The following is a 26,365-nucleotide window of genomic DNA, read 5'->3' on the forward strand; positions in this document are numbered from 1 at the left end:
TTCCCCTATATTGCACCCAGAAGCTGCCGGCATGCTCAGAGCCGGAGGGTTTCGATAGCCTTGCACCTCCCTGACTTCACGCTCCTCTTGTGAGCGCAGCAGCCAAACGCGACAGACCTCACAATGGTGACAGATTCCAGGAAAGCCAGGGGAAACTTAGGAGAAGCTGCAGCAGAGCGTGGCTGGTGCTGCTCGCCGGCTGCTCGTGCCCAGCCCCGCCGTGATGCGAGCCCTCCTCCCCCTGCCGCTCAGGAGCATTTGTCTGGAGCTGGGAACCGCACGCGGCTCAGCTCCCAAGTTTGAGCATGGCTCTGAGAAGACGGAGAAGCTGGAGGTCTCACACTCCTGCAGACGTGGGAGCTGACACGTGTTCTAGGAGCCTTCTACTTTCCAAACCCTTCGTCTCTGTGGAGGACGGAGCAGACGCAGCTCAAAGGCACTCGCACCTGGAAGCATCTCCTTTTGGATTCTGCTGCTGTTAGCAGAGCTCCGCAGACCTACTCGCATCCAGAGGGAAATTCTTCAAAACTGCAAGATACTTTTCAAAGTGGGGAGTGGAAGGAGGCAGTTTTTCCCCCTCCTTCCCTGTCTGGGAGAAAGGAGTTACCCAACCTGGTCATGAGACTTTTCCATGCTTCCCAAAGCGGGCTCCTGAAGTTATGACACTGCACCACTGTGAGCCTGGGGTAGTGTAGTCCAAAACAACCCCCCCAGCAGCACACCCTAAGCGCAATCTGGTGGGCACAGGAGATGGAGAATGAGGTTGGCAAATCTGTGGACAATCAAATGGACAAATACATGTAATAATTTGGAAGTTTTCTTTGTCTATCTTTGCTTTTATTCTGCTTCTTTTTTCTCCCTGATTTGTCATGTATTTATCCCTATATTGATTTAACTGTGCTGTTAATTCTTTCTTACCCTCCCCTCCTCCCTTTAGAGTTACCATAATGGGGAAATCAGAAAGTCAAATGGATATTGTGGAAAAATCAACAAAATCTGGGAAGAAACCCTGGAGCTTTGTGGCAATCGGTCTGGCTGTCTTGCTGCTCCTCATGACTTGTGCAGTGGTCGTCCTGGTGATCCTGTATGCCAGCAGCAGAGGTAAGGAACTCACAAATAATCCTTCTCTTCTCTCTGCAAACAATATAGGAGTCTGGATTTTTAGAGCTAAACGAAAACAGAAATGCAGGGAGACTGAGGTCGCCTCTGTGAGGGACTCTGCTATCTCTGCCTTGCTCCAAGCTCATGCAAGGAGAGGATTATGTTGGATTTTATTTCATTTTTAAATTATGTGGGGTAAGATTCTGTTTTTAATTAATTCTACGCATCTTATTGAAGCCAGCCTTGCTTTGACAAAGGTAAGAAAGCACTGCACTGTTTTAAAGGGGAAGGTGTCCGTCTGTGTGTAAGGCGTGACATTTCCTTATTTTATAGAAGCCTGAGTTAAGATTCATTATTGCCAGGAGTTATAAAGCAACAGCTGCTTAGCACAGCTAAAGGGGAAATTGGTATTTTTTCTTTTAAAAAGCCTTCAGACTGTAATAAGCAGCATGCTGCTGAGGAAAGGGAGACTTCTCTAATGTTACATCAGGCAACCCGATCTCTCGGTGAGATTTGGTTCCCTGACTTTCATGCAAACATCTTGCCAGGAACCTCACAAGAGGCACGTTACTTTGAGGTGCTTTGCCTAAATATCTTAACTGCAGAACAGCTTACTCTCAAAACAAAGTTTTTCCACTAGCCCACCAAATGCAATGCCCTAATTAAACATTCTGTGAAGCCATCAACATGATTGGTAGCAGCACCCACCTCATGTTTGTCATTTCCATGAATGCCTCTTGGATTCAGAGAAAACACTAGGGAATAAAACTAAGAAGTATGAATAGCAAAACTGTAGCAAGGCATTGTTTTCCCCTGACATTGCCTCCCCTGCCTGCAGCGAACTGCTTTCTTCAGCACATGTAAGTAAAACACTGCACAGTTCTGAGTAATAACTCATGAAAAAAGCCTTTTTATTGTTTACTCCTTTTGCTGCCAGCAATTGTTATCAGCATTTGTTCCACTCTTAGATGAAATCTCTGGGTATTTGGTATTCATAATACTCATCAGAAAGTTGCTTATATTTATCCTGTTAGCTCAGGAGACAGGAGGAAAAACAATCCCCCAGAGCTGGGTCCTCACGTAGGAGTTTCTGTATCAAAATACAGAGCTACGCAGAATTTTGTTGCTTGCGCAAGTAAAGGATTTGAAAAATCTGCTCTGCTCTTCATTCTCAGGTTCAGGCAAATCAGAATAGAGGTATTAATAATAGTTGCTCAAATGTTGGTGTCTCTAAATCCATGGGAAAAGCCTGTGCACGTAAAGCAAGTGCTATTACATTTTTTGATGAAGGGCTTATCTGCAAGAAAGCAGTTCCAAAATCTAAATATTTTGCAGGCTCGTATTAGCTATTAAACTTTGATTGGAAATGTTTCCCAGATTCAGACATTCCACGCCAAATGTGACTACAAAGTGATTGCAGAGCTGATAATGCTACTTGTCCTGTACAGCATGCAGCTCCTCCCAGCTGTTTTCTAGTGCCTTAAAGAAGTGTTTTCAGCACCAACGTGGAGTTTCTCCCTCTCAGTTTACACTCAAGTGCACGTAGTGTAACTACTGCAGCAGGAGACACCACGGTGTAGTCATTTCCTAGAGTAGCCACTAGCTTTAGGTAATGCACAGGTAGGAATTGAGCAGCAGGAACTGTAGTCTACATCATCTTTTAGATGAGTGCCTAACAGGAACATTTTTTGGAAGGAAAATTTTTGTCCAAATACTCCACACTTACATCTAGGCCCATGCCCAATGCCGAGTCAAAAAGCTGAAGTCTTTGACTTCCCATTGCTCAAAGCTGTGTAATGTAAATCCTACACAGCAACAGGAAAAAAAGTGTAGCTGAGCACCATTCTTGTGACAGAACCAAGAGTGTTATCCTTGGGATTCTTTTATGTCCAGTTTCACTCAAATATTGATTTTGAGCCATGCGTGGGACACTGGATTGCTTTCTAGGAGCAGCCTCAGATTTGCCACTTCATTTTTGTACATCCTTTATCAGAATGACATGACCCAGACAGGCCTCTAAAAATTAGTTCTGTTTAGCTAATGGAAAACTAAAGGATCTCTTATCCTGCCTTATTTTCCTCTCTCTTTTTATCTATAAAGTTAGACTTTGAGGATCAGGGAGTGTGTTTTTTTCCTGCTTGTGTATGGCTTGCAGGAGAGCTTTGTGATGCATGAAACAGGCCTCTGCTTAGAGCATGTAATACCTGTTGATACTCACTGCTTTTTATCCACTTACCCAGATTACAAAACCACTGAAGCTCTTGCAGCAAAGCAGTTAAGTAGTTCTAGAAGCAGTTTGGGGATTTTTGACATCCAAAGAAGTTTTCATACCCATAAAACCTTGTCTAAATAAGCTAAAAGAAAACTTAAGAGTAGTAGAGTAGTATTTGGGTGAGGATAGAAAGGGAAGTAGACAGAATTGAAAGCACTTTTGAATCTGAATACACCATGCTCTCAATCTTTCCATCACACCCACACATACATCTTTGCAGCCTTTTCACAGCTCTCTCTCAGCTATGTTCTACAAATATTTACTAACTCCAAATCTCATCGCCTGTTGGAAGGGTTACAGTCTGAAGAACATTTCACCACTTGCTATAGCTGACTCATGAAGTCAGTCAGTGACTTCTCCAGACACCTTAGAGTTACAAACAATATATTCTCACCTAACTGCTGGTCCCAACTACTCAAAAGTTATGTTAGTAGTTTATCATGATATTTTTATCCACTTTCTGGCTACCGAGTTTGTGGAGCTCCTCACAAGTAAGATTCATAGTTGGTTTATGTGTGTGTGTGTGTCTGAATCCCCACGGGTTGTCACTACTAACGTCTGTTGCAGGGGCTGTTAGAAAGCTAGAGGGCAAGCTCTAGCCTGTTAGGCAGGCTACAAACAAAGAGAAATACAGCACTTGGACTAGGCACCACCTTGTTCTGGGAGTGGATTTCAAAAGGCCACATTTTGCTCCTACAATTCCTGTGCTGTGGAAAAAGAAAAAAAAGCTAGATTTGGCAACTACGTTATTTGTTATAACAGCGAGCTGTTTGCAACAACAACAAAGAAAGTCTGCAAGTGCTGACAGCACTGCTGCAGGTGAGATCTGTGTGAAACAGCTAAGGTGCTGAAAGGTAAAGCTCACACTTGACTGCCTGATGACAGCTGTGGATCTAATTGTTTCAGTGTGTGCCATCCCCAGCCATCTGTGGTCCTCCAAACGCACAGTAGGAAAACACTAAACACAAACTGCGCTTCAGAGGCTGTACAGAATGATTTTTTTTGCTTTTGTGGTCTAAAAAAAGACCTTCAAGGCTGTGAAAAGCAACTTGTATTCTAAAAGAATTGTCGTTCAAATGATGAACTGCGGAGGAGGACTACAGTGCTCTGCAGTTCTCCAAAGGTGTTCTTACATCCTGCTGCTGACCAGCGCATGTAATACTGTTTAGTGGCTTCGTGCAAAGTCAAATTAAGACAACAGAATTATCCACAGTGACTCCAGTGGGGTCTGAAGCATGTCCTAGCTCTGCCATTTTTCAGGTCAGCAGTTGACCTCTTTAGTGTCGTCTTTTCCCTCATTTTCTTCCATCTGGAGTAGTCCCATAGCTAAGGTAATTTTATTTAGCTGCATTAAAGCTAATCTTCCACTGTCAGTTTTCTGATGGGGCTCTGTCAGACTGAAAGTGAGGAAAGCCTTCAGTCTGCAGAGGGTTCATTGGTGCTTTTCTACTTAGAAGGCTATCAACGGAGCAAGAGTATGACACTCTTAATGAGGTAAATGCAAGGGTGATGCTGCAGAGGTCTTGAATTTTGAGAGCCATGAAGGAACTTGGTAATGCACAAATTAGTGATGAAAACTTTCTGGCCCGCTTCTGTTCTTTTGACATCCCTTTTTGATAGTTTTAAAAGGTATACCCAGAGGTATCTTAGAAGAAAGAGGTGGGAAAATGGAGTGATTAATTTTAAAAGAGAAAAAACATGTAAGAAGCTAGATCCTAGATGAACTTGGCAGCGGGAGAAGACAAGTAGGAGGTAAGGTTTGATAGAAGAGACAGGTATTGATTCCCCACAGACCCTTCCACTGATGCATTTACTTTCTATGCAGCAAGGGGAAATGTGGGATTCAGGAGGTGAGCCATCTATGCAGATTTTCCTTTGCTACAAATTGCTATCTTCATGCTTTATGTTACTGTCAGACACGAGCCCATGTACCAGTTAATGATTTCACATTCAGAAGTTTCCCCATCCCATCCATCTAGATCCTGCTAGACATTTGGTTTGTTTCAGCTTTTAAGCTTTGTAGAACATTAATCCGAGTTGTTCCTACCACATCTGTACTTGCAGCAGTCTTAGTCCATGGAAGTCAAAGCAAGAGTCTCTACATCATTATATCTCAACTGGTCAGCTATATTTGAGCAGGGAGAAAAAGATAAATACATAGGGAAATACCTGTATTTCCACTGAAAACTTGGGCAGCTGTTTTTAGCAAAGTAGTTTGAGCAGATGAAATGCATATTGTCTAGCTGAGACTTTAGAAGGTGCATTTTATATCTGTTCCTAGTTATTTGAAGCTCAAAAAGGTGCAGTAGACAGAGCCTCAGTCAAGTGAGCAAAGACCCAACAAATATGTTGTGAAGCAAAACAGGGCAGTGTTGGTCATATCTCATACAGAGTCAGGTTGGCTTGGTTCTTTGTCAGGAATAACACTGAGGCATAAAAGAGAGAATTGATAGAAAAACAAAGGAGCCACTTTCAGAAGTAAGCTGAGAGCCCCTCACCCGCCATTTCTAATTATCTGGGTTTGTGGCAGAGTTTCATAGTGTGCAGCCAAGGTTTCAAAACAGATTTGGCGTCCCTGCTTGTACAGCTCAGTTACATTTTCACAATCACAAGGGCTTTTTGAATGTGGGGAGTTAGAATCTTGTTGAAAGCAGTTGGGTTCCGGAAACTGAAGTTAGACATTGTCAGGTTATATTAAAGAGAGAAGCTTTGATTAAAGAAAACAACCAAACTTCATTTGAGTCCTGCCCAGTCCCCGAGAAACACGCCATACTTGAAGGACAGGTCTATCTCTCACCCCACCCATTGCTATTTCTCCTTTATGGAGAATTTCCACCTGCCTTTGAACTACTGGTTTATTTTCCCCAAAGAGACTTCTTTTTCCTTGGAAATACCCTTGACTTTTAGGTTTCTGGGTTGGGGTTTGTTTTTTAATTATTAGAGATTAGGAAAATCCAAGTCTTGGGCTTGGCTTCATCCAAACAAACGAGCTAAACCCCTGGATGTGCAGCTTCACATCGTTACGTGCATTTTGCTCACCCAAGGCTCAGATCGCTAGATACTAAACTGTAAGGCAGCATGCAGTTATTCTAATGCAGATCTGGTCCCTCACAGCACGGCACTCGCTCAACCCCGAGCCTTACATTCCCAATCACAGTGGGGGCTTTTTATGTTGCTTCCACTGATGAACTTCAAAGCCCTCTTCTTCCCCACTGTTTTATTTCTATCTGAATTACTGTAATCTTGTTTGCTGTCATGTTAAACACTTGTTTTCGTAGGAAGGAATTCTCTTAGTAACTCTTTTCTGCAAACATCCCCATGTAAGGAGCAAAAGAGTTTAAAAACATGGTTAATCCTGTTAAGAAAGTAAAGGTACCAAGTTTTATTTTTCCAATGTGGAACCAAGTAGTTGTCTGTTTAACAAAAGTAGATACTAAGCTAGTCCAGTTTCACAGATTGGAAATTAAACCAGCAAAATTAATTGTCCTGTGCCCAGGGCCAAGGCCACTCATCATCTGGGGGGCTTACTCAGATCTCCTCCTTGGAGTACCGAGATGCAGAGGTGACCGATAGTGACTTCACTGGACATCTCCAGGCTCTTCTCAAAGGCAGAACGCAGACATAAGCATAGGTCCACAATCTCCTTCACACACTTACTTTTATCATCCCTAAACATCATTGATGAGTAACTAGTTCTCTCTCCTTTCTTATTCCTCTCCTTGCAGGCACTTACTATGGCACCAATTCGGGCAACATATGTACCACTCCTGGATGCGTTACAGCAGGTAACGATTGTTACTGCCCGTGGTTATTGCAGAGGTGGTGTTTTACATGTTGAACCTGAATAAACAACAGTTCAGGCTTAAAGAGTGAAGAATTTGAAAAGGAATAAAGTTCCCCCTTGGGCTAGATACACACTGTATTGCTGTCAAAGGCAGCGAGTACAGCTGTCCTCAAATACAGTTCCATGTGTAAACACTGAGCAAAACAAACTATTCTTACTACTTCTCCATTGTATGCTTTCTTTGTCACCAGGAGTATCACCCATAAGGAATTAGTGCAGGAAAATTGCCAGTGTAGCCAACAGTTGACTGGCTCTGGCCTGCAGCACAAGGACATAGATACAGACTGTGTGGGTCAATCCCTGATTAATAAGAATCCCCTCAGACCCAATTTTCTCTCAAATAGAATGCATTCTACACACAAGCTGTTCACCTTCTTATGTTTTGACATCTACTTGTACACCTCCATTCTATGCAATCAAGAGAGGTTGGGCTCCAGCCCAGATGTTCCCAGTTGCCCCCTGGAAACACTGACTCCAGAGGCAGGTGCCTAAGCTAGGGCCCCAGGTAGAGCGCTGGTACCACACCATGGCAGAACCACTCTGCCATTCAGAGGCCTCCTCTGGAGAGCAGTACAATCACAGTGCCAGTGTCTGCTGTCAGAGGCTTCCTTCCATTTTTAAGCAGCAAATAGGATCCTTTGAGTCATAATACACAGGAAGGAGTCTTAGCCACTATAAGTAGTGTAAACATAGTACCTTCTTGCCAAGCAGCTTATTGACAGTCTTTGGGCAATCTGTGGAATTCAACTCTACAATTTTGATACCTAGCTGCTAGAATAATTCAGAATATGGACCCAACAGCTGACCCTTGCAAGGATTTCTACCAGTATGCCTGCGGGGGCTGGCTGAACCGGCACGTTATCCCAGAAACTAGCTCCAGATACAGCATTTTTGACATCCTGAGAGATGAGCTGGAGATCATCCTAAAAGGTAAGAATGCAGCTACTCTATCCTTGGTTATGCAGTTGTGTTTAGTTTCAGATGTCATTTACTGCCAGACAAATAAACTTCCAGAGAAGCGTTTTGATTTTTTTTTCTCTCTAGTCCTTTAATCTCTACATCTCTTACTACATCCATTTTGTGGGAACATCCTGTTCCCACTAAAAATTAGCCATAGGTGATGTGGTACTAACTTCAAAAGCAGCAGGACAAGCTGTATGCATGACCTTCTTCCTGACACTTTTTCCATTAACAGCTTCTTCAAGGAGCACCCTGGTTTCACAGTAATTGAAGCCAACAGTAACAAGTATTTATCACAGCCCTAAATTCTCAGTGATTTCTATGAAAAGATCAAAGCTCACCAGGGCAAAAATGTCTCACTACAATGGTTCCTTCCCCAGGTGTGCTGGAGACTTCAGATCAAGGGGACAGAGAAGCATTTCAGAAAGCTAAAATACTTTACAAGTCATGCATGAATGAGAGTGAGTCTCTTCTTGTTCCATTGATTCTCTTGTTCAATACCAGATGTAAAAGAGTACCAATATACTTCTAAGCAAAAGGCCAGTCAGTATCTATCTAATCTGAATGGCCTTGCCCACAAAGCTAACCTTCAGATGAATGAAGATGCTTTGGCACAGCGTTAATATACACATTCTGGGATGTGGAAAGGATGGATGCTGGCTGCCTACCTCTGGTATCAATGCAAAGCCTTTCTGAAAGCAAAACCGTGTCCCATTTCATCCTTTCCAAACCCATTCAGTCAAAACCAGGACTGAAGTCAACAGAAGTATTTTCATTACTGTTCTGAAGACTAATGTAGGAGACACATGATTTCTTGGTATCTCATTTTCTGCTATCACAAATTCAGTTTCAGATTTAAACTGTTAGGCCCCTTATCTATTTTTCTTCGTTTTGGTTTTTTTCCCCCCCCTATGAAAACAATACAGTATTTGCTTTTTCTCTCACAGGTCTTATAGAGCAACGAGATTCCTTGCCTCTGCTAGAGGCCTTAACGATGGTTGGAGATTGGCCAGTGGCTTCTGCAGACTGGAATAAGACTAACGGTAAGGCTGAGCCTGAAGGAGTTCAGCAGTGTTGTCAGCATTATTTACTGCACTAAGGAGGTTACGGTCACTACATTAGAGCCTCGCTTTAACTTCTGCATAAAGAAAAGCCAGGGCACCATACATATTTAGCATGCCATGATCTGTGTTAAGTGAGATAGCATATATTTAATACCCATGAGACCTCATTCATGAACAGTGTACGTTTTAAGACAGTTAGGAAACCTAAAGGACCAACACGAATAATGCAATCAAAAGCAAGGTAGCCAATATAGCTGCGTTCTCATGCTTGCATATTGATTAGGGGTTGAGCATAACTGCCTAACTAGGCTAAGTCATGGTGATTTATACTGTGCATAGGCAATTGGAGCTGTATACACACACATATAAGTTATTTACTGATTACTTCATATCACTGACCCAGAGAAGCACAGTAAGAACAGTCCAGCCATTTCTAGCCGCTATAGGGATGTCCTGTACCAGGATTCTCACATGACATCCAGTCGGTTTCTGAATCAGCAATAAGCTTACAAACTATACAACTTAATCAGCCCTGGTACGTATTGATAAATAATGTATATTTTCCCTTTTATCTCCCAGAGCCATACTGGAGCATGGAAGAAAAGCTCTCCATAATGAACTCCAGATTTAACAAACGGGTCCTCATTGACATGTTTGTATGGAATGATGACCGGGATTCCAGCAGACACATCATTTATGTAAGAACAAAGCTGTGGGGAATTATTTCTGTGCCAGAATCATAGTGGATTGTTATTTACACTGCAGACAGATTAGCTTTCATAAGTCAGTGGGTATGCACAATACTGGCACAACGTATGCAACAGTTCTGTACCCCAAGTGGCAGATCTGTCTCAGTCATATGGGGAACCGTTTTATGGCAGCATCATTTTTGCTTCAGTTAAAGAAATAAAACTCAATGGACCTTTGCTGATTTGCAGCATTTCAGGGTTGTAAATTTCTTGTGACTTGCAAAGTGACCGTGAGGTTTAATATATAGCAGGAAGCCATGTTTTTAAAGCACATAAACAGTATTTCAGAGTTTTTTCACGAAGGCTTACGCATGAAGTCTCAGACCTCAAGTCAAGCAACTTCTTTTCTAAGTTGCTTAAAATTTATTCTTGGGTCTCAATGGTTGCTTAAAGATTTTGCTTAATAACCTACTCTAAGTATCCATCCTGTCCTTATCTAGAAATCCAGAGACAAAAGTTGTGCCTTCCATCTCAACCCAGTTCCTAAAAAGCTAGAGTTCTTTGATTTTTTGGTAAGAGTGTACTGTTGTCCTTCTAACACTCCAAGGATGGCACCTGCAACATTTCATGTTGCCTTTCAAGGATATCTTTGGGTAACACCGGTTTCTGTTTATCACTAACCAAAAATGTGTATCACTTCCTTCAGATAGACCAGCCAAGTTTAGGAATGCCATCCAGGGATTACTACTTTAATGGGGGCAACTATCAAAGAGTAAGTATGCCTTGTAATTTATTTACTGTGTGCCACTAAGACAACTTTGTTGCTTATCCCTGTGTTTTGGAAAACAGAAATATATCCTGTTATGTAACAACCAGTATTAGACTGACATTCATTGCTACATTTTTCCCAATTATGCTAAAATTCTGTCAGTCTGATTTTGAAGTATGGGTTCACATTTTCAGTGTAGGTTCTCAGATTCACTTTTCTTCTAAAGTCACTGGATCTGGCTATTTGACAAGGTATGGAAAGATGGATTATAGATATGGGAGAAGAACAGTCAGGCTGGATCACATTTGACCATACAGTCCCCTGAAATTAATTCTGTTAAACACCAAAACTCAGAATTTTTCACATGCTCATTCAGGGGAAAAACCTTGAAAACTAAACCAAGTATTTTACACAGAGCAGCAATAGCTGTGTTAATGGAACAGACACTCAGCTGGTAATAATCTTCTGCCACTTAACATTCCCACCCCTCCCCCAAATTACACAAAAGTTGGGAGAGATTGTTTTCTAGCTGCTTTTCTCTGCCAACGCTCAGAGCAAAAATGGGAGTGTTTCTGTAGATATGTAGAAAGCTTTTGCAAACGTAGCCGGGTAATTTATCAGTCTCCAAGGTGAAAATACTGCGTTAGTACATTTTATTTTCCTCAGTTATGTCATGCTAACAAAGAGTGTTTGCAGCCTAACATCAAACTAATTTTCCTAATATGAATGGAAGGGATTACAGAGAACAACAATCAGCATTTTCAACTCTTTTGTCTAGTGGCTGTAAAGGCAGATGAAAACATCAGTGAGTAGTTTTCTTCTTACTTCGATGTATTATATATGAGAATATAGTCAAATATAGTCCAAAATATAGCCCTGTGAAGTTTGAGATGTTTTCCACACCTTCTGGACACCTTTATAAACTGCCAACTTCTGCTAATCTGTCTCGTGATACAAAACAATCTCCATGTAGTTGTGCTGGGAACTGCAGACGGCTGCTGGAACTAGCATTCTGTTCTGCAAGTTTCACCTATGTAGGGGCCCTTAGAGTAGAAAAGGGGGATATTTACGCATTGCTGCGTGAAAGTCAGTCTTAGATTGACTTGCAGGAGGTAGAAAATCAGGTACACTACATAAACAATCCTAAATTAGCAAAAAACAGTACTGCTTAATACAGTTTCAATTTGAAGCTATAAAGAAGAAAGGCCAAGCCTGTGGTTTTAATCTTAATGAATAAGGAGGAGACACAACCCCTTTTTATTTGCTATTTAACAGCTCACTTCCCACAGACAATGGACCCAACTCTGATGACCCAAACTCCCCCTGTGCTTAGTCCAGCATCTTTTGGCAAAACTCCTGCTGAGGCCTGTGAGAGTCTGGCCTGATTAAGGCCTCAGCATTCAGCCTAAAAACACAAACCATGTAAGTGCCCAGACTCAATTTCACAACAGTTACTGTATTTATCTGGTTTCCAAGGTCTGTGGAGGAAGGAAAGTATGCACAAAGGATAGGTAGCACTAAGCTTCCCTGTATCAGAGATCAGTACTCCCTCAGCAGCCAAACAGCTTTTCAAGGTCCATTCTGAGGCACAAATCACAGCCGTACCCTCCTATTGGCAATCACACAAAGGTATCGCTGGGAACCATCTGGGGCAGAGCTTTTCTTTCAGATAGTAAAAACAGAGTTTAAGAGATTTATGGTATTACTTCCAGAGAAGTCAAACCTTCCATGTTTACCCCGGTATTTTGGCTAGTGCAGATCACTTTCCCATAGCGTAACAACTCAAAGCACAGAGCTTTCTCTTTGCTGAAGTAAGAGTTCTAACCCACAACCACCTGGAATGCACAAAGAAGCAGGAAGTGTTGCTTTGACTATGTATTTTGAGACCGGCAACTGCACTGTGAGGTATTCCAGGACGGCCTAAGGTTCTAGGAATTGCAGTACTACCTATTACGGTAGGAAAAAAGATGAGAAAAGAGTGAAGGAGCCAGGTTGCATCAGACACGGGCAGAGGTGGTGGCCCCTGGGCCAAGGACTTCCCCAGCACACTAAGGCTAAAACAACAAGAATGGTTTGCAGAACGAGAAATGGTAGACAGCAGACCTTCAGATTGCTACACGCGTGTTCCGTTTCTTGCGTGCAGGTGAGAGAAGCTTACCTGCAGTTCATGATCACCATCGCCAAAATGATCCGGGAAGACAAGAACGTGTCTAAAGATGATTCCTTTGTCCAAGAGGAAATGACAAAGGTTATGGAGCTTGAAACAGAGATTGCAAATGTGAGTACAGAAATCGCACACTTCCCAGGATGCTGGGGGCGAGGGGTAAGGGAAAGTGTCCTTTGCTCTTCTGTGCAGCAGTTTTCAACACAGCAAACTCATGGCCTAGAAGGAAGCAGGGGGAAGACGACTGGCTGTGCTGTGGGCAGCCCAGAAATCAGAGTCTCTGTGTGCTTAATTATATCTACTGTATACACTGCTACTCTGTCTACTCCAGTCCCCACCACATTCATTTTTGGATCACTCCTAAAGCAGGATACTCCCTCTTCTGCTAAACGCACACTCTGATAACACCCAGACTAGCTCCCTTGCATCCTTAGGAGACTACAGCACCCTAAAAAACTCCAAGAGCTTAGCCTTCCATTCTAAAGAGGATGAAGGGAACCACTTGGCTCAACATATTACTGAAACTTTATTGAATAGGGGGACCCTTGAGTTCCTGTAGTAAAATTTAGAAAGCAGCACTGGACACCATCAAATGAGCTTTCTTTTTCAAAATAAACTGTGTTATTTGCATATTACTTGAGTGTATATGCACATGCATGCGTACCATCTCAGCCATTGACACTTGTGTCAGTTGATTCTAGTAAATAACCTTGTGAATGTCTTCAGGCAACTACCCCAGCAGAAGAACGACATGATGTAACCTTGTTGTACAACAAAATGACCCTAAAAGAGCTACAGGAAAAGTTTGCATTGAATGTAAGTGGTTAATGAGCAGTCTAATACTTTCAGCCTCCTCTTATTACCATTCCAACTGGAAATGGCTTTGTGAATTTAACAGTGATGCAACAAAGAGGTGTAAAATTATTCCCATTCTTAATATTGTCTTCAGAGTCTCTTAAAAAGCATTTTTCTACTAAACACCACCTCAACTTCATTCAAACCCCTAGACTGTATAAAGTCCAGACTGTTACTAAGGCACTTCAACACCAGGCATTGGTGTATGTCTTTGTCTGCCTAGGAATTTAACTGGACCTGCTTCATCCAAGGTGTCATGTCTTCAGTAAGTGTTCAGGTTGACCCAGAAGAAGAAGTTGTTGTATATGGCATGCCCTATCTGCAAGAGCTGAAAGCAATTATCTCCAAGTACTCCGCAAGGTAAAGAAAGTGGACAATATCCAACACAAAAGTATTGTTGAAATGTAAGTTACGGGACCTACTTCTGCCAGAGCTTCTGAGAAAAATGGCACCACTTCACTGTAAAGTGTGGGCAATGCCTTCCAAGGGCCTAAATAAGGACGGTTACCAGTAGAGGCTGTGAAACTGGTAACTGGCAGCAATCATTTCTTTTCTTACTTCCATTCAAGATTAAGATCCCCCTCTCACTGTCTGCAGTAGTGATGCTTTTCACAGGGGATTAAGCTCTACTTTGCTTTCCCATGCAGGACCATCCAGAACTACCTCATTTGGCGACTGGTAATCGATCGAGTCAGCAGCTTGAGTCGGCGTTTCAAGGATGCTCGGGCCAGCTACAGGAAGGTATTTCCTCTCCTCCTAAAGAGACCGTGGAATATAGTACTGGAAGAGAGTCCCAGGGTCAGCAGGTCAAGCCCTCATCATGTCACTGTATTGATAATGTCATGCAATCCTCAAATTTAAGAGCAATTGCCACAGGAGAAGCCTTTGTCTTAAGATAACCTCTTTAGGCAACGATTGAGGAAGATGTATGCAAGCAGAATTAATCTCGTGGTGTTTTGCATTGCAGGCACTTTATGGGACAACACTGGAGGAAGCCCGCTGGAGGGAGTGCGTGAGTTACGTCAACAACAACATGGAGAACGCAGTGGGAGCGATGTATGTCAGGGAGGCATTTGCTGGTGAGAGCAAGAGGATGGTATGTAGTTTACCCTTCATACTATTGTACATCCACTGTGTCTGCAGTGCCCATTCCCCTCCATGATCTCCCAACCTCCTTCGTTGTTAAAGCCATCGATCAGCTGAGAGTCAGAAGGCATAAGAACCCGTTTACAATGCCCTTTTAAATGCAGAGTACCATGTTTTAGAGCACAGAATTTGGGGACATCATCTTTCACTAGGAAGATTTTCACACCTCCTTAGCTGGCCTGGGAAAAACAGCATGTAAATGATTCATTTCTTCCTGCCTCTTTTTTAGGTTCGAGATTTAATAGACAAGATCCGTGAAGCGTTCGTTGAGACTTTAGATGAGTTACAGTGGATGGATGGGGCATCCAAAGAGAAAGCTCGTGAGAAGGTCAGAGATCACAAGGAACTTGAGTATTCCCCCATGAAGCCTTCGAAATTTTGTAGCATTACTATTCCCACTTCCTCTACAAATGAGAGGAAATAACCCCTGGTGTTCACTATCCTATAACCCCTTAGCCTGCACTAAATGGGGGTTACGATCAATAATTTCAACAAGGTCTTTAAATCACAGAATGGTTTGGGTTGGAAGGGACCTTAAAGATCATCTAGTTCCAACCCCCCTGCCATGCAGATATTTGCATCCAGGTTCTCACAACCAGATGAACAATAAAGAATTTGAACCATTATGTGTATTGAAACTTTAAAGTAAATCCCAAGCTCACAATTAAGAAGAAACATTAAACTTCTTTCTTCCAGGCAATGGCAATTAAAGAACAAATTGGCTATCCAGACTATATTTTGGAAGACCAGAATGAAAAACTAGATCAGGAATATGCCAATGTAAGTACACTGTGCATACCTCAGTCAGTACCTCAACATAAAAGCCTTATTCCCTTGCTGATGGCAATACTTACACCTGTGCAACTGCCCTTTCCAAGTGACTGGAGAGCATACCAACTGAGCATTCCATAAATCAATGCGTGCAGAGAGCTAACCATTAAGTGAGATCTTACGGTCAAATTATTTCTTAGACACATTCAGTGGCACAAGGAATTCCTCCTTCTGCACAGCTTAGTAATATACTTGGATCTGTGTTTTCTTTAGTTAAACTTCAGTGAACACAATTACTTTGAAAACATTCTGGAAAACCTGAGAGCTGGAGCCCAAAAGAGCTTGAAGAAGCTTCGAGAGAGAGTTGACCAAGATATGTAAGTTCCCAGACATCGCGCTACAGACACAGTCTAAATTCTGAAATAATGATTATTGTGTTGAAGCCATATGCTGTGGATGGCCGGGAAAGCTTAGGGCAGGGATCTTATAATTTATTTCCTGGAATGTAACAAGTAGTTGTTGAACCTCTTGTGGCAGGAACTCATCCAGTTCTCTTGGAATCTCTGTAGTCCTTCATCAGCTTGCTTCACATTCAGGTAGTGAAGCTGCTTAACCCAAAAGCAGTGACAGGTCTGTCTGCTAACTCAGGAGGGGATGAGATAAGCAATATCATGGAACTTCTAAAAAAAGTTATAATCAGGGGGAAAGCTTTAATATTGTGGCCAGAATTCTGTTGGAAATATGCCCAATTTTGGGAAAGCCAGCCGTATCCTGGGCTGGATCAGAAGTGCAGCCAGCAGGTCAAGGGAGGGGATTCTCCCCCCTGCTCTGCTCTTGTGAGACCCCACCTGGAGTGCTGCATCCAGCTGTGGAGCCTTTCTTTGACTCCATAAATACATCCTGAGGAAGTCTCAGGTCTCAGCCCGCATTGCCCTTGCTGTCACCTTGCAGTTCTCCACTCAGACAAATCCTCAGCTAGTGCTGGTCTTAAACCAACCAAATAAAGGCAGCACGTTCATAAATTGTAACCAACAGCTCCAGAGTGAGCGGTTGGCATCACTAGCCAGTGAGGAACATTACCAGGACAACCCCTCCAGCCCTTCAAGTGCAGTTGAGCTCCTGCCAAGTCCATGACACGGATGTGCCCCAGAAGCCCTGGCTTGCATGTTCAGCGACAAATGCCTTGGGATATGACCTGATTTCCAGAGCTGTGAGCTAGCCAGTCTGAACTTTTATTAGCCCAGTTAGCTTCCTGAGCAGACACCTCCAGTACAGCTATCTGGCAAAGCAACTGCTGAATGCATCAGTGACAGACACTGCAAGAGAAGGCAGAAGTAAGGAAGCTAAGACCAATTTGATGTGGTGTTTGTTAGTAGCAATACTGGAAACAAATGTCTTGAGACAAAGGAAAGTAGATTCCAGGACGGATTGCAACCACTTCTTCACAAAACATAAAATAACGGAGTTATTAATAAGCAAGCAAACAAACACTCTTCAAAGGGAAGCATTAGTCAAGTTAATTACTACAGAGCCTATTCATTTTTTTCTATCCCTCTTCCTGTGAGGTTAAAAACCAAAATGCAGGTACACAGTGCAGACAGAAGTCTCCAGTGAATTACCGATGAGTAACTCAGCAAGGGAGTTTTCTGATCAGTCAGCTACATAACAGCATTTTTACTGCTTCTTCATGTCTTGAAGACTCAGTCAAGGTGCTCCTTATAGCACAAACCCTTGCACAGCACTGGTTTTCTCAATCCACACAGCGTGTTCTACATCTGCTGCCTCTCTACAAAGGGGGATGGTCTTGACCCTTTAGCCAAAGCTCCCAATACCTCTGGCTCATTCCAGGTGCAGTTTAAAGCACATTTCTGGGAACCTTTCTGTGGATTCATGAATTAGGCTGTCTTTGCCTGGTAGTTTGAGGATACATGAAATCCAGTAATTTGCACTTTTTCCATGTAACAAACTACATCTTTCTAGTAATATTTAGCATTAGTATTTCTTCACAGCTGTGTTCAGTGGCACCCTTCTTCCTACCTCAGTCCCTTCCTTATATGCAGCCTACATTTTTTAACAATTAGTTCAGTAAAAAAAAAAAAGAAATTGTGACTGTGTGTAACGTTTATTTTTAGATGGATAATCGGAGCTGCAGTGGTCAACGCGTTCTATTCCCCCAATCGGAACCAGATCGGTAGGTTTGCAGCTGTTTTAGACACCTGCATGGCTCTAGTTAACTGCAGGGGTGGAGGTCTGCTCTCCAGAGGCAAACTGGCCTGTGCCTTATGGAAAACCTGGGCAAGGTGGGCAGGCTGTGCTTTTCAAGCAGTTGCTTTGTTGCTGAATTTTGAGCTTCCCCACCACCCCACTTGCAGGCATGGCTTGTATACTGCAGTTGGAACAGCCTTATGTTTGGAAGCCTGGGACAGTAACTGCTACTGTACAAACACCAGCTTTGGAGACCAGAGAATGCTCACAGCGTATTCTGGGCTGTTGGTAGTCATGTTTCCACATTCCTGATAAACACAAGAGCAGCTCTCCAGTGTGTTACCTGTACAGATGGTATGGAAAAATACACTGACAAGAGGTGTAACAGACTAAGGAAACCTGACTGTGCTTACAGAACTTCAGATCTGTGAGTTTCTGCAGATTTGTCAGGCTAACCTTTCTTCTTCTTAGCAGAGATCATCTTCAGACTTAAGACAGAGCAAACCTGTCAGGCTCCCTGTGTTCCATGATCTCTGAGCCTGTGCAGGTGACCAGAAGCCCAGATGAAGCCTGCAGATACTGTAGAGTCTTCACTGAATTCTGAGCACCCCCTTCACTGTCAGTCTTCACTGAATTCTGAGCACCCCAAACAGGAGAGGAACCAATTCATTTCTACTAAGTAATGCTTGTTCAGATTCCCAGACTGCCAAATACCTTAAGAGGAAAAAGCTGTGCCTTTTCTAGACCAGACAGCAACTGCACCCTGCTCACAGGGCAGAGGCCAAAAACAGCCCAACCAACAGTCCAAGGGAAAACTTCTGTGATTGCTGAAAGCAGAAATTTCCAATGGGCTCATAATGTCACCCTCTAGCCTCATCAGAGAGAGCAGGTTTCCATATGTTATCCACCTACCTCCGTATTGTGGGTGCAGGAAAAAGCTGTGACCAGTCCTCTCAGGGTACTCCCGTGACTTGCTTGTACACACCACCTTAGAGCAGTGCTTACAGCCAAGCTCAGGCTCCCTATTTATCCACAGTGGGTTTATGGTGATCATAATCAGCTGTGAGCCAGCTTGCCAGGCAGGGAACTCAGGTTTTCAAGAAGACTGGCTCCCCTGCAACTTTGTCCCTGTAAGTAATATGGAAGTAACTTGTTCAAGCATTTTGGGGCTGAATGTGAGAGCCAAAAATCTGGGCACAGCTACCCATGATAGTGTAGATGTCCATTAAATCCTGTTTCCTGCTGTCTCTAGTTTGGGGTAAATAATTTCCCACACTAATTTCAGTTCCTTGCTTTGCTTACTGCAGTCTGTCTCACATATTTCTCCCCCAAATTGCATGGAGAAAACCTTCTATATAGTCAAAAAGGGTTTTTTTCTCTAAATGAAATATTTGCTATATAATTTCAATATCTCACATCTCGGAACATATCTTATTAGCATGAACTGCATGGAGTCTTAATTCCTCTAGAAGCGTATAACCTTTTCATCTTATGTACAAGGGGTGAAGGCCAAACTCCACTGATTCTGTATAAGGCTTTTGCCAGCAGACTGGAGAAGGATAGATCTCCTACTGCCCCCTCCACCCCAGACCACCATCCCAGTGCTGTCAGTGGTCTGCAGGAGCTACTGCCGGGTGTGTTTTACACACCGGGTATTGTTGGTAATCAGGATAAGGTTTCTAACCTTTCTTTAATGAAAATAAGGCAATAAAACATCCATTATTTGCCCTGTAATGTGGCTCTACAACACCAGTGATACCTGTCTCCAACAGACAGTTACTAAACACTTTGTTCTTGACTTACTGCAGCATATGCTATGGACCAAATTAGGCTGAAGTTGGAGCGTAAATGATGTTTGGTTCTCCAACAAGGAGATGCTGTAGTTGCAGATGTGCTAAATTAAACCTGCATTAACTTGTCATTTCCCATTTATCAAGAGAGAAACAGTTTCACATGAGGAGGAATGATGTTTCTAATAATTTTATATTTTATCCTCCTTCCTGACACTTAACCCAAGTGAGCTGTCTGCAGAGTGTGCAAAAACAAAGCTACCTTACAGCACCTCCCTCTCTCTTCCCCTTTGCAGTTTTTCCTGCTGGGATCCTACAGCCCCCTTTCTTCAGCAAACACCAACCACAAGCTCTGAACTTCGGAGGCATTGGGATGGTTATTGGGCATGAGATTACCCATGGATTTGATGACAATGGTGAGAAGATAGCTGAGGAAATGCTACTCTTTCCGCTGCACTCATTGCGCTGTGAGAAGGAGTTACACCGGACTATCCACGCGCACGCGATCACACACCCGCCGGGTCACTGCCTGGGAGCGATGCGGGCGCTCCGCTAACCTTCGGTTGAACCTTTTGCAGCGACTGTTTCATGAGCCAAGCAGGTCACACGAAGCAAGCGGATATTACAAACAAATTATCAGGAAAAGCTGTTGCTTTTACAGCATTATCAGGTTGGAAATAGAATGCAAGGAGGTATGCTGGCTCCTGAAGTGAAACGAAACCTGTGAACTACATTCTTGGGATAGAAGAGAGATCCCTAGTGCCTTGGTAGCACAGGAGAGGGGTTGTTTTCCACACGAACGTTTAAAATAAATTGACTTTATTAGCTTTCTAGAATGCTCTGTAAAATAGTTTTGGGGAAAAACTCACTTCTGAGTGAGACAGTGATTTCTCATACATGGGGTTTCTTCAGTGTGGTTTTTTCATGTTCATTAAGCAGATGACACGTGGACACACGATACGGCCTCAGAAGTCTAGATCTATAGCAAATAGAAAGCATGCTCTAGCCGGAGGGCTGAGGGCACAACCACCAGGACTGCACTCCCAGCTTCGTTCTGCTGTGGCAAAGCGATTCATTCTCTGCGAACCTCCGCTCTGCCACCTGGACACGCAGAAGCAGCACCTTAGGCCCCTCAGTGGTGCTGATAACTTTTGCTACACGATGTCTGCGTAATCGAATTTGAAATAACATGTGGCCTCAGTGCTGTAACTGGAGCCAGGGCTGCTGAGCGAGCAGGAAATCACTGAGTAACAGAGGTGACAGGACCACAAGTGATCTTGTCCGTTCCCTTGTGCCAAGGAGAATCCCCTGTGCCAAAATCATTTTTGACAAATCTCTAGCACTGACCATGTAAATCAAAGCAGGAAAGAGGAGTGCAGCTCTGACACTAAAGACACAGGCACTGCACTGGCAGACCGGTTGCTCTAACATACCCTCACTCCCAACTTTCCTCTTTTCTCGGGTTTTCGCACAGGTAGGAATTTTGATAAAGACGGAAATATGTTTGACTGGTGGAGCAACTTCTCAGCTACGCATTTCAAGGAGCAGTCTCACTGCATGGTTTCTCAGTATGGGAACTACACCTGGGAGCTGGCTGGAGGACAAAACGTGAGTAAAACCAGCCGTTTCCACACCGCTGGCTTTTTAAATGGAAACCCAAGGAATGTACATGGAGAATCTCTACAGGCACTAAGAATAAAGCCCCACACGCTACAGGATAATGGTTTGGAAGTAAGATACAGGGGTTGTTTCTTGTAAATTAGGGGACACCAGCGTAGCCTAGAAAACCAGCAGCATCTGCGCGCGGCTGTTTTAATGGTGAACTGGGCTCATGCGCTCTTGCTGCCAGCCCCGATGAGGTGTTTTCTGCAAGGGGGAGGAGGATCTGGTGTTTGCTACTGTATTCTGCCAGTCCTGCTAGCGCCTCTTCTGCCCAGCAGCCCATGCTCAAGTTACATATCCTCTCTATTCTAAGCAACAGCTTTTACCCTGTTGATTTTTCAATTCTCATTCCCTTCTTTCTTTGCCCCAGCACAAAGTCACTGCTTCCCTCTGTTCCAGCCGTGACTGGCCATCCGTGATGCATGGCTGTGCTTAGGGACGCTGATGTTACTGGCTGTAGAGTAAAGGAACGCCGGTTCTTTCACAGGTCAGCGGAATAAGCACGTTAGGAGAAAACATTGCAGATAACGGAGGAGTCCGCCAGGCTTACAAGGTAACCTTCCAATATCCGGTGAGGGAACTTTCCCCCTGGGATTCAGCAATGGGGTTACCTACTCTGTCATAAGAAAAATGAGAATGGAGATGTTATTACCGTATTTGAAAACTTTAAGCCTCAGTTATCTAGAAGCTCGTGTCCCCACAGTGTAGGATTGCTGGCCTTCTTGCACCCAGCAGAAGACCACCCAATTCTCCTAGCTATACTTTGATGTACTACAGGCAGTGATGCTGCATGCTTCTGCCTCAGGTAAACGAAGGCGCTGCTCATAAACAGGCACAGTATTAGTGAGGAAAAAGGTACACCCCGCTCCATTTTCTAAAGCCCTTAATTCTGAAAACGGCAGCCACGACTTCACACAGCTTGTCACATGGCAACAGAGTACTGACTTCCTGGCAACGCAGTTTGGTGATATTATGAAGGACAGCAACTGCTTTTTCTAAGTTTATTTCTCCCGTGCTTTTCATCTTTGCTCTCAAAAGTGACACAGCAGGTAGGACACGAAAAGCATAGATGGAAATACCGTCTCTTTCCCAAGAGGGATCCCATCTACCAGAATACCTTCCTCTGTCAGCCTAGCTCCTCTTGCTGCTTTCTTTGTGTGTTTTATGAGCTTTAGGAAAATAACACCAAGAAGTCCCTTCCACCTTGCTGCTATTTATTTTTCGTGCAGCTAGAAAGCAGAATAAAACCACAAGGATTGATAATCTCAGAACCACCTGCCTCTTTCCGACATGAAAGGCTGCTCCACCCAGTCGGTTATTCTCAAACCCAGGGAAACGCAGCTGGTATTTCGGAGCACGGCCTCCACGCTAGGCTTGAAAAACGACGCTGTTCAGCGTGGTTTTACCCATTACAAACACTGCTGCATATAGCATCGCCTGATTTCTCCCACTCTACCAGAGAAAGTCTGCTTCCGGCCTCAGAGAAGCCCAGTATCTTTAATCCTCCAGGCTCACAAACCATCGTTACCAAAGGCTCTTTCCATGCGGAGCTCAGGTGTGAGCGTGGAATGCTCTTTTTGACAAATAGTCCTAACAGAAGTCATGGTAAAACTTTCTTATCTCTGCTGCTTTGAATATGGCAAGAGCTAAGGGTGCTTATATAAGAACATCCTGTATTTTCAGAAATCTGACAATTCTGACCCTGAGGGATGCCACTGAAATTAATGAATTCATTAAAGCGGGTCTGTACTTCATTCTAAAAGCCGTTACAGCGGTGGCAGAGTGGTGTGGTATGACAGAACCTGCCTGCACACAGCATCCTCCGATGCTCTGTGCCGCTGATTGTATTTTACCCTCAGCCCTACCTTCTCTGTGCTGCGTGCTTTGGGACTAGCTCAGCAGCTGGGAGAGGATAAGGTAATAGAGCGTTTGAAATTAAGCAGCGTGAGGACACATTAACTTGTCTCCATTATGTCAATATACCTAAAAAAAGAAAATTGGCCAATTAATGTGTAACAATAACAGGTAATGGATTTAACATTGAGCAAGGTTATTATCTGCTATTTTATGAGCAGTTACCTGAAGAGAGAAAAATCATCACTATAGGACTGGGGAGAAGACTTAACTCTTTATTTCCAGATACAAATTCCTGTAGAAAAAGTCAGGTGAAGGCTGATGATTTTACTTCACATGGGCACTCAGCCTGTGTAGCAGCACTGATTTATTATCTATCGTCAGCTCTACTTAGCCATGGTGTAAGTAGCTGCACTTTGTCACGCTTGCTTGCCGAGACGCAGCAGCAAACTGATGGTCCGTGAGGGTAGCGGCATGCCTTTCGCTGGGACGGTTGTGCCACCCTGCTGAGGAAATTCAGGGTAGGTTTCTGAGTGACTCTAAAAACCACGTAGATCTTGCAGGGAAGGCCAACTGGCTGACAATAACTGCTACTCTAAAACTCCACTTCGTAGGTGAGTGTGGTATTTTTTCCTGTTTTCAGTTCAGAGATTACTGTACTTAGCAAGATGAAAGCAAATTACCTTTGTGTTCCATTTTTTCACTAGAAAAGTCAACAGACTACTTCTGGTGACAGCTTTGTCATACAGTCAGTTGGACTGTTTGTCTCAGAAATATGGCAAGAAGGCATGTTGGGTTTCACAGACATTGTGACTAAAATACCCACCGAGCCTGAACAGGCCATCCCTGTTGCTTCTCAGAATTAAATCTTTTATCCTTTCTAGGCCTACTTAAAGTGGCTGGAACGGGAAGGGAAGGAGCCAAAGTTGCCTGGACTGAACCTGTCCCACAAACAGCTTTTCTTCCTCAACTTTGCCCAGGTAGGAACACTTGGATTGAGCTGCTACAAGCTGCATGAAAGTAGAAATCAGGTTGTCCAAAGGGTTACGGAGAAAACCAGGTCCAGGCTCCCTGTGGACAGCGATTCACTGTCCACTACACTCATCGAAAGGTCCTCAAGACAGATGTGAAAAAGATGGTTTAGGCATTAGAGGGAAGAGTTTTCAGGAACTTTCCCGTAACTTTCCCCCGCTGGCGTGAGGATACAGAGAAACAGGGCATCTATGAGCAACAGGTGTGTCAGACCACAGCTTCCTGGGACAGCAGCTTCAGGGCCTTGCCATTTCACGTAAATACCGGTACCACTAGTGTTCATGAGAAAACTCTCCTTGCTTTCGGTACAGATGGGGTTTCATCCGTTTTTTAACATGTGCTGGAGGAAAGTGAATGCCTGAGGCATACCAGGCCGGCAGCATGAAACAGGAGCACATAGAGATCACATGTTGCTACAGACTCCACATATTTCCCTCTGTAGAACTCACAGTGCAGCAGCAGTAAGTTTGCTGAGCTGAATTTCACCCTTCAGCCTGGATGAGAAACTCCCACGTTTGCACTCTCCCAGTAACACATTTAACAGCAGGTCAAGTGTCTGACAGTGGGCAAACACTTGGTGGTGTGCCTCAGACTCTCGGGCTGAAGCTCATCTGCTTGAGGAAACACACGGGTGAAATCAGTACCCCAAAGCCTCAGTTCTTGATCCCCGAACTCGACAAAACAAAAACTGATTAGGAAACAATTCTATCTAGTCTGCCTCCTCTAAAAAACGTACCGCAACTGTATCGTTACAAACTGGGATGGCTCTTAGGAAGAACTTGGAAATTCAGGCAGTGAGAAGGTCCCCAAACTGCATTCCCGTTAATACTGACCACTGATGATTGCTCCTCCTTGTCTAGGTGTGGTGTGGTTCCTACAGACCAGAATATGCCAGCCAGTCAATCAAGACAGATGTCCACAGCCCTCTGAAATACAGGTGAGTTTTACTAACTGATTTACTCACGGGTAACTCCCTCGGTTCAACCCGTTGTACCACGACAGACAAGACACTCGGGGGCTCCCTTTCAGAATTCCTCCCATAGCCTGCAGGATGCGGCCGAGGAGCACATCCCGGTCCTTGGCCGGGTCCGTTTGCCAACCTCTAGCGAACGGAGCAGCACCCACTTACTGTGTGCTCGGCTGGTTGTAGCACTTGGTTAGTCTCGTCAGCTCTGTTGCTCTTAGGTAAAGCATCCCCTGCTCTGAGACTGCTTGAGTTACGGGACTCTCAGTCCCTCGATGGACGTGGCTTGCTGTCTTCCAGAGCCATCATCTCCATGCCCTGCATCCATGTAAATAAGTTCCTTCTCTTTGTTTAGGGTGATGGGATCTTTGCAGAACTTCGAAGCATTCTCGGAGGTGTTCCGCTGTAAACGAGGCACGGCCATGCATCCTGCAGAGAAATGCCGAGTGTGGTAACCAAAACAAGCGCTGGCGAGAACGCCACGTGCGCTGGCGACGCGAGCAGCGGTTCTTGCCAACCACATGCCTGGTGTTCTCCCGTTCAGTCACGGCCAAGGCTAGCGGTGCAGCTGCTGTCGTGAGAATGGAGGCGACGGCAGCACCCGAGCCCTTAGGGTTCCGCTGGGAAGTCGGCCGGTATCCCAGTGACTGCTGGGCTGGGCTGAAAGCCACAGTCCGCTCCGGAACAGAAATGACTGTGTCAGACGACATCCTGACTGTTACTAAGACACCGCATCAGGGTTACAGAGACTAATTCTTACTTAAAGAACCAACAAACACCCATATATCTATTTTCCAGAAAGGAACGATAATTTTGTCTTACAGCCGCTGAGACTCAGCAAACCTGTTTGAGGTGTTTCACTCTTTTCCAGTGTTCTGATTCAGCTTCTGCTGCGTTCTTCCCAAATTCAGGCTAGAGCTAGTCTAAACTCCCGTGCTGCCCACGTACTTGCGCCTCGACTACTGCTTTGCTCTTTGTCTTGATCCGTCACCAAGCGAGCTGCGCGCAGGGACGCCTGTCGGCTGCCGACTCCACGCAGAGCTGCGCTCCCCTGCTGCCCCCGAGTCCCTCTGCTCCAAAGAGCTGCTGTAACGGCACCCTCAAGTGAGGTCTTACTGGATAGAAGGATCCCAGCTCTAGGAGAATAAATTCTGCTGTTATGGTTAAAATGACAGGGTCCCTCCCTTCAGAGAGATATTTAAAATTATGCTTATTCTTGTAGA

General features: G+C 44.1%; 1 protein-coding gene across 1 annotated transcript; it reads left to right on the forward strand.

The window, feature by feature from the left end:
- Positions 1-750: 750 nt before the first annotated feature.
- MMEL1 (membrane metallo-endopeptidase-like 1) lies at positions 751-25,597 on the forward strand. Its single transcript, XM_010152769.1, has 23 exons — positions 751-800; positions 938-1,101; positions 7,099-7,158; positions 7,986-8,147; positions 8,558-8,638; positions 9,125-9,220; positions 9,821-9,939; positions 10,637-10,702; positions 12,843-12,977; positions 13,590-13,679; positions 13,942-14,078; positions 14,366-14,459; positions 14,686-14,814; positions 15,094-15,192; positions 15,561-15,644; positions 15,909-16,012; positions 17,768-17,826; positions 19,927-20,046; positions 21,105-21,238; positions 21,780-21,845; positions 24,031-24,126; positions 25,039-25,115; positions 25,498-25,597. The coding sequence occupies exons 1-23, from the start codon at positions 751-753 to the stop codon at positions 25,595-25,597; spliced, it is 2,322 nt and encodes a 773-aa protein (XP_010151071.1).
- The last annotated feature ends 768 nt before the right edge of the window (positions 25,598-26,365 follow it).

The sequence above is a fragment of the Eurypyga helias genome, unplaced genomic scaffold (assembly GCF_000690775.1).
Source record: "Eurypyga helias isolate BGI_N326 unplaced genomic scaffold, ASM69077v1 scaffold23885, whole genome shotgun sequence".
In the NCBI taxonomy this organism is placed as follows: Eukaryota; Metazoa; Chordata; class Aves; order Eurypygiformes; family Eurypygidae; genus Eurypyga; species Eurypyga helias.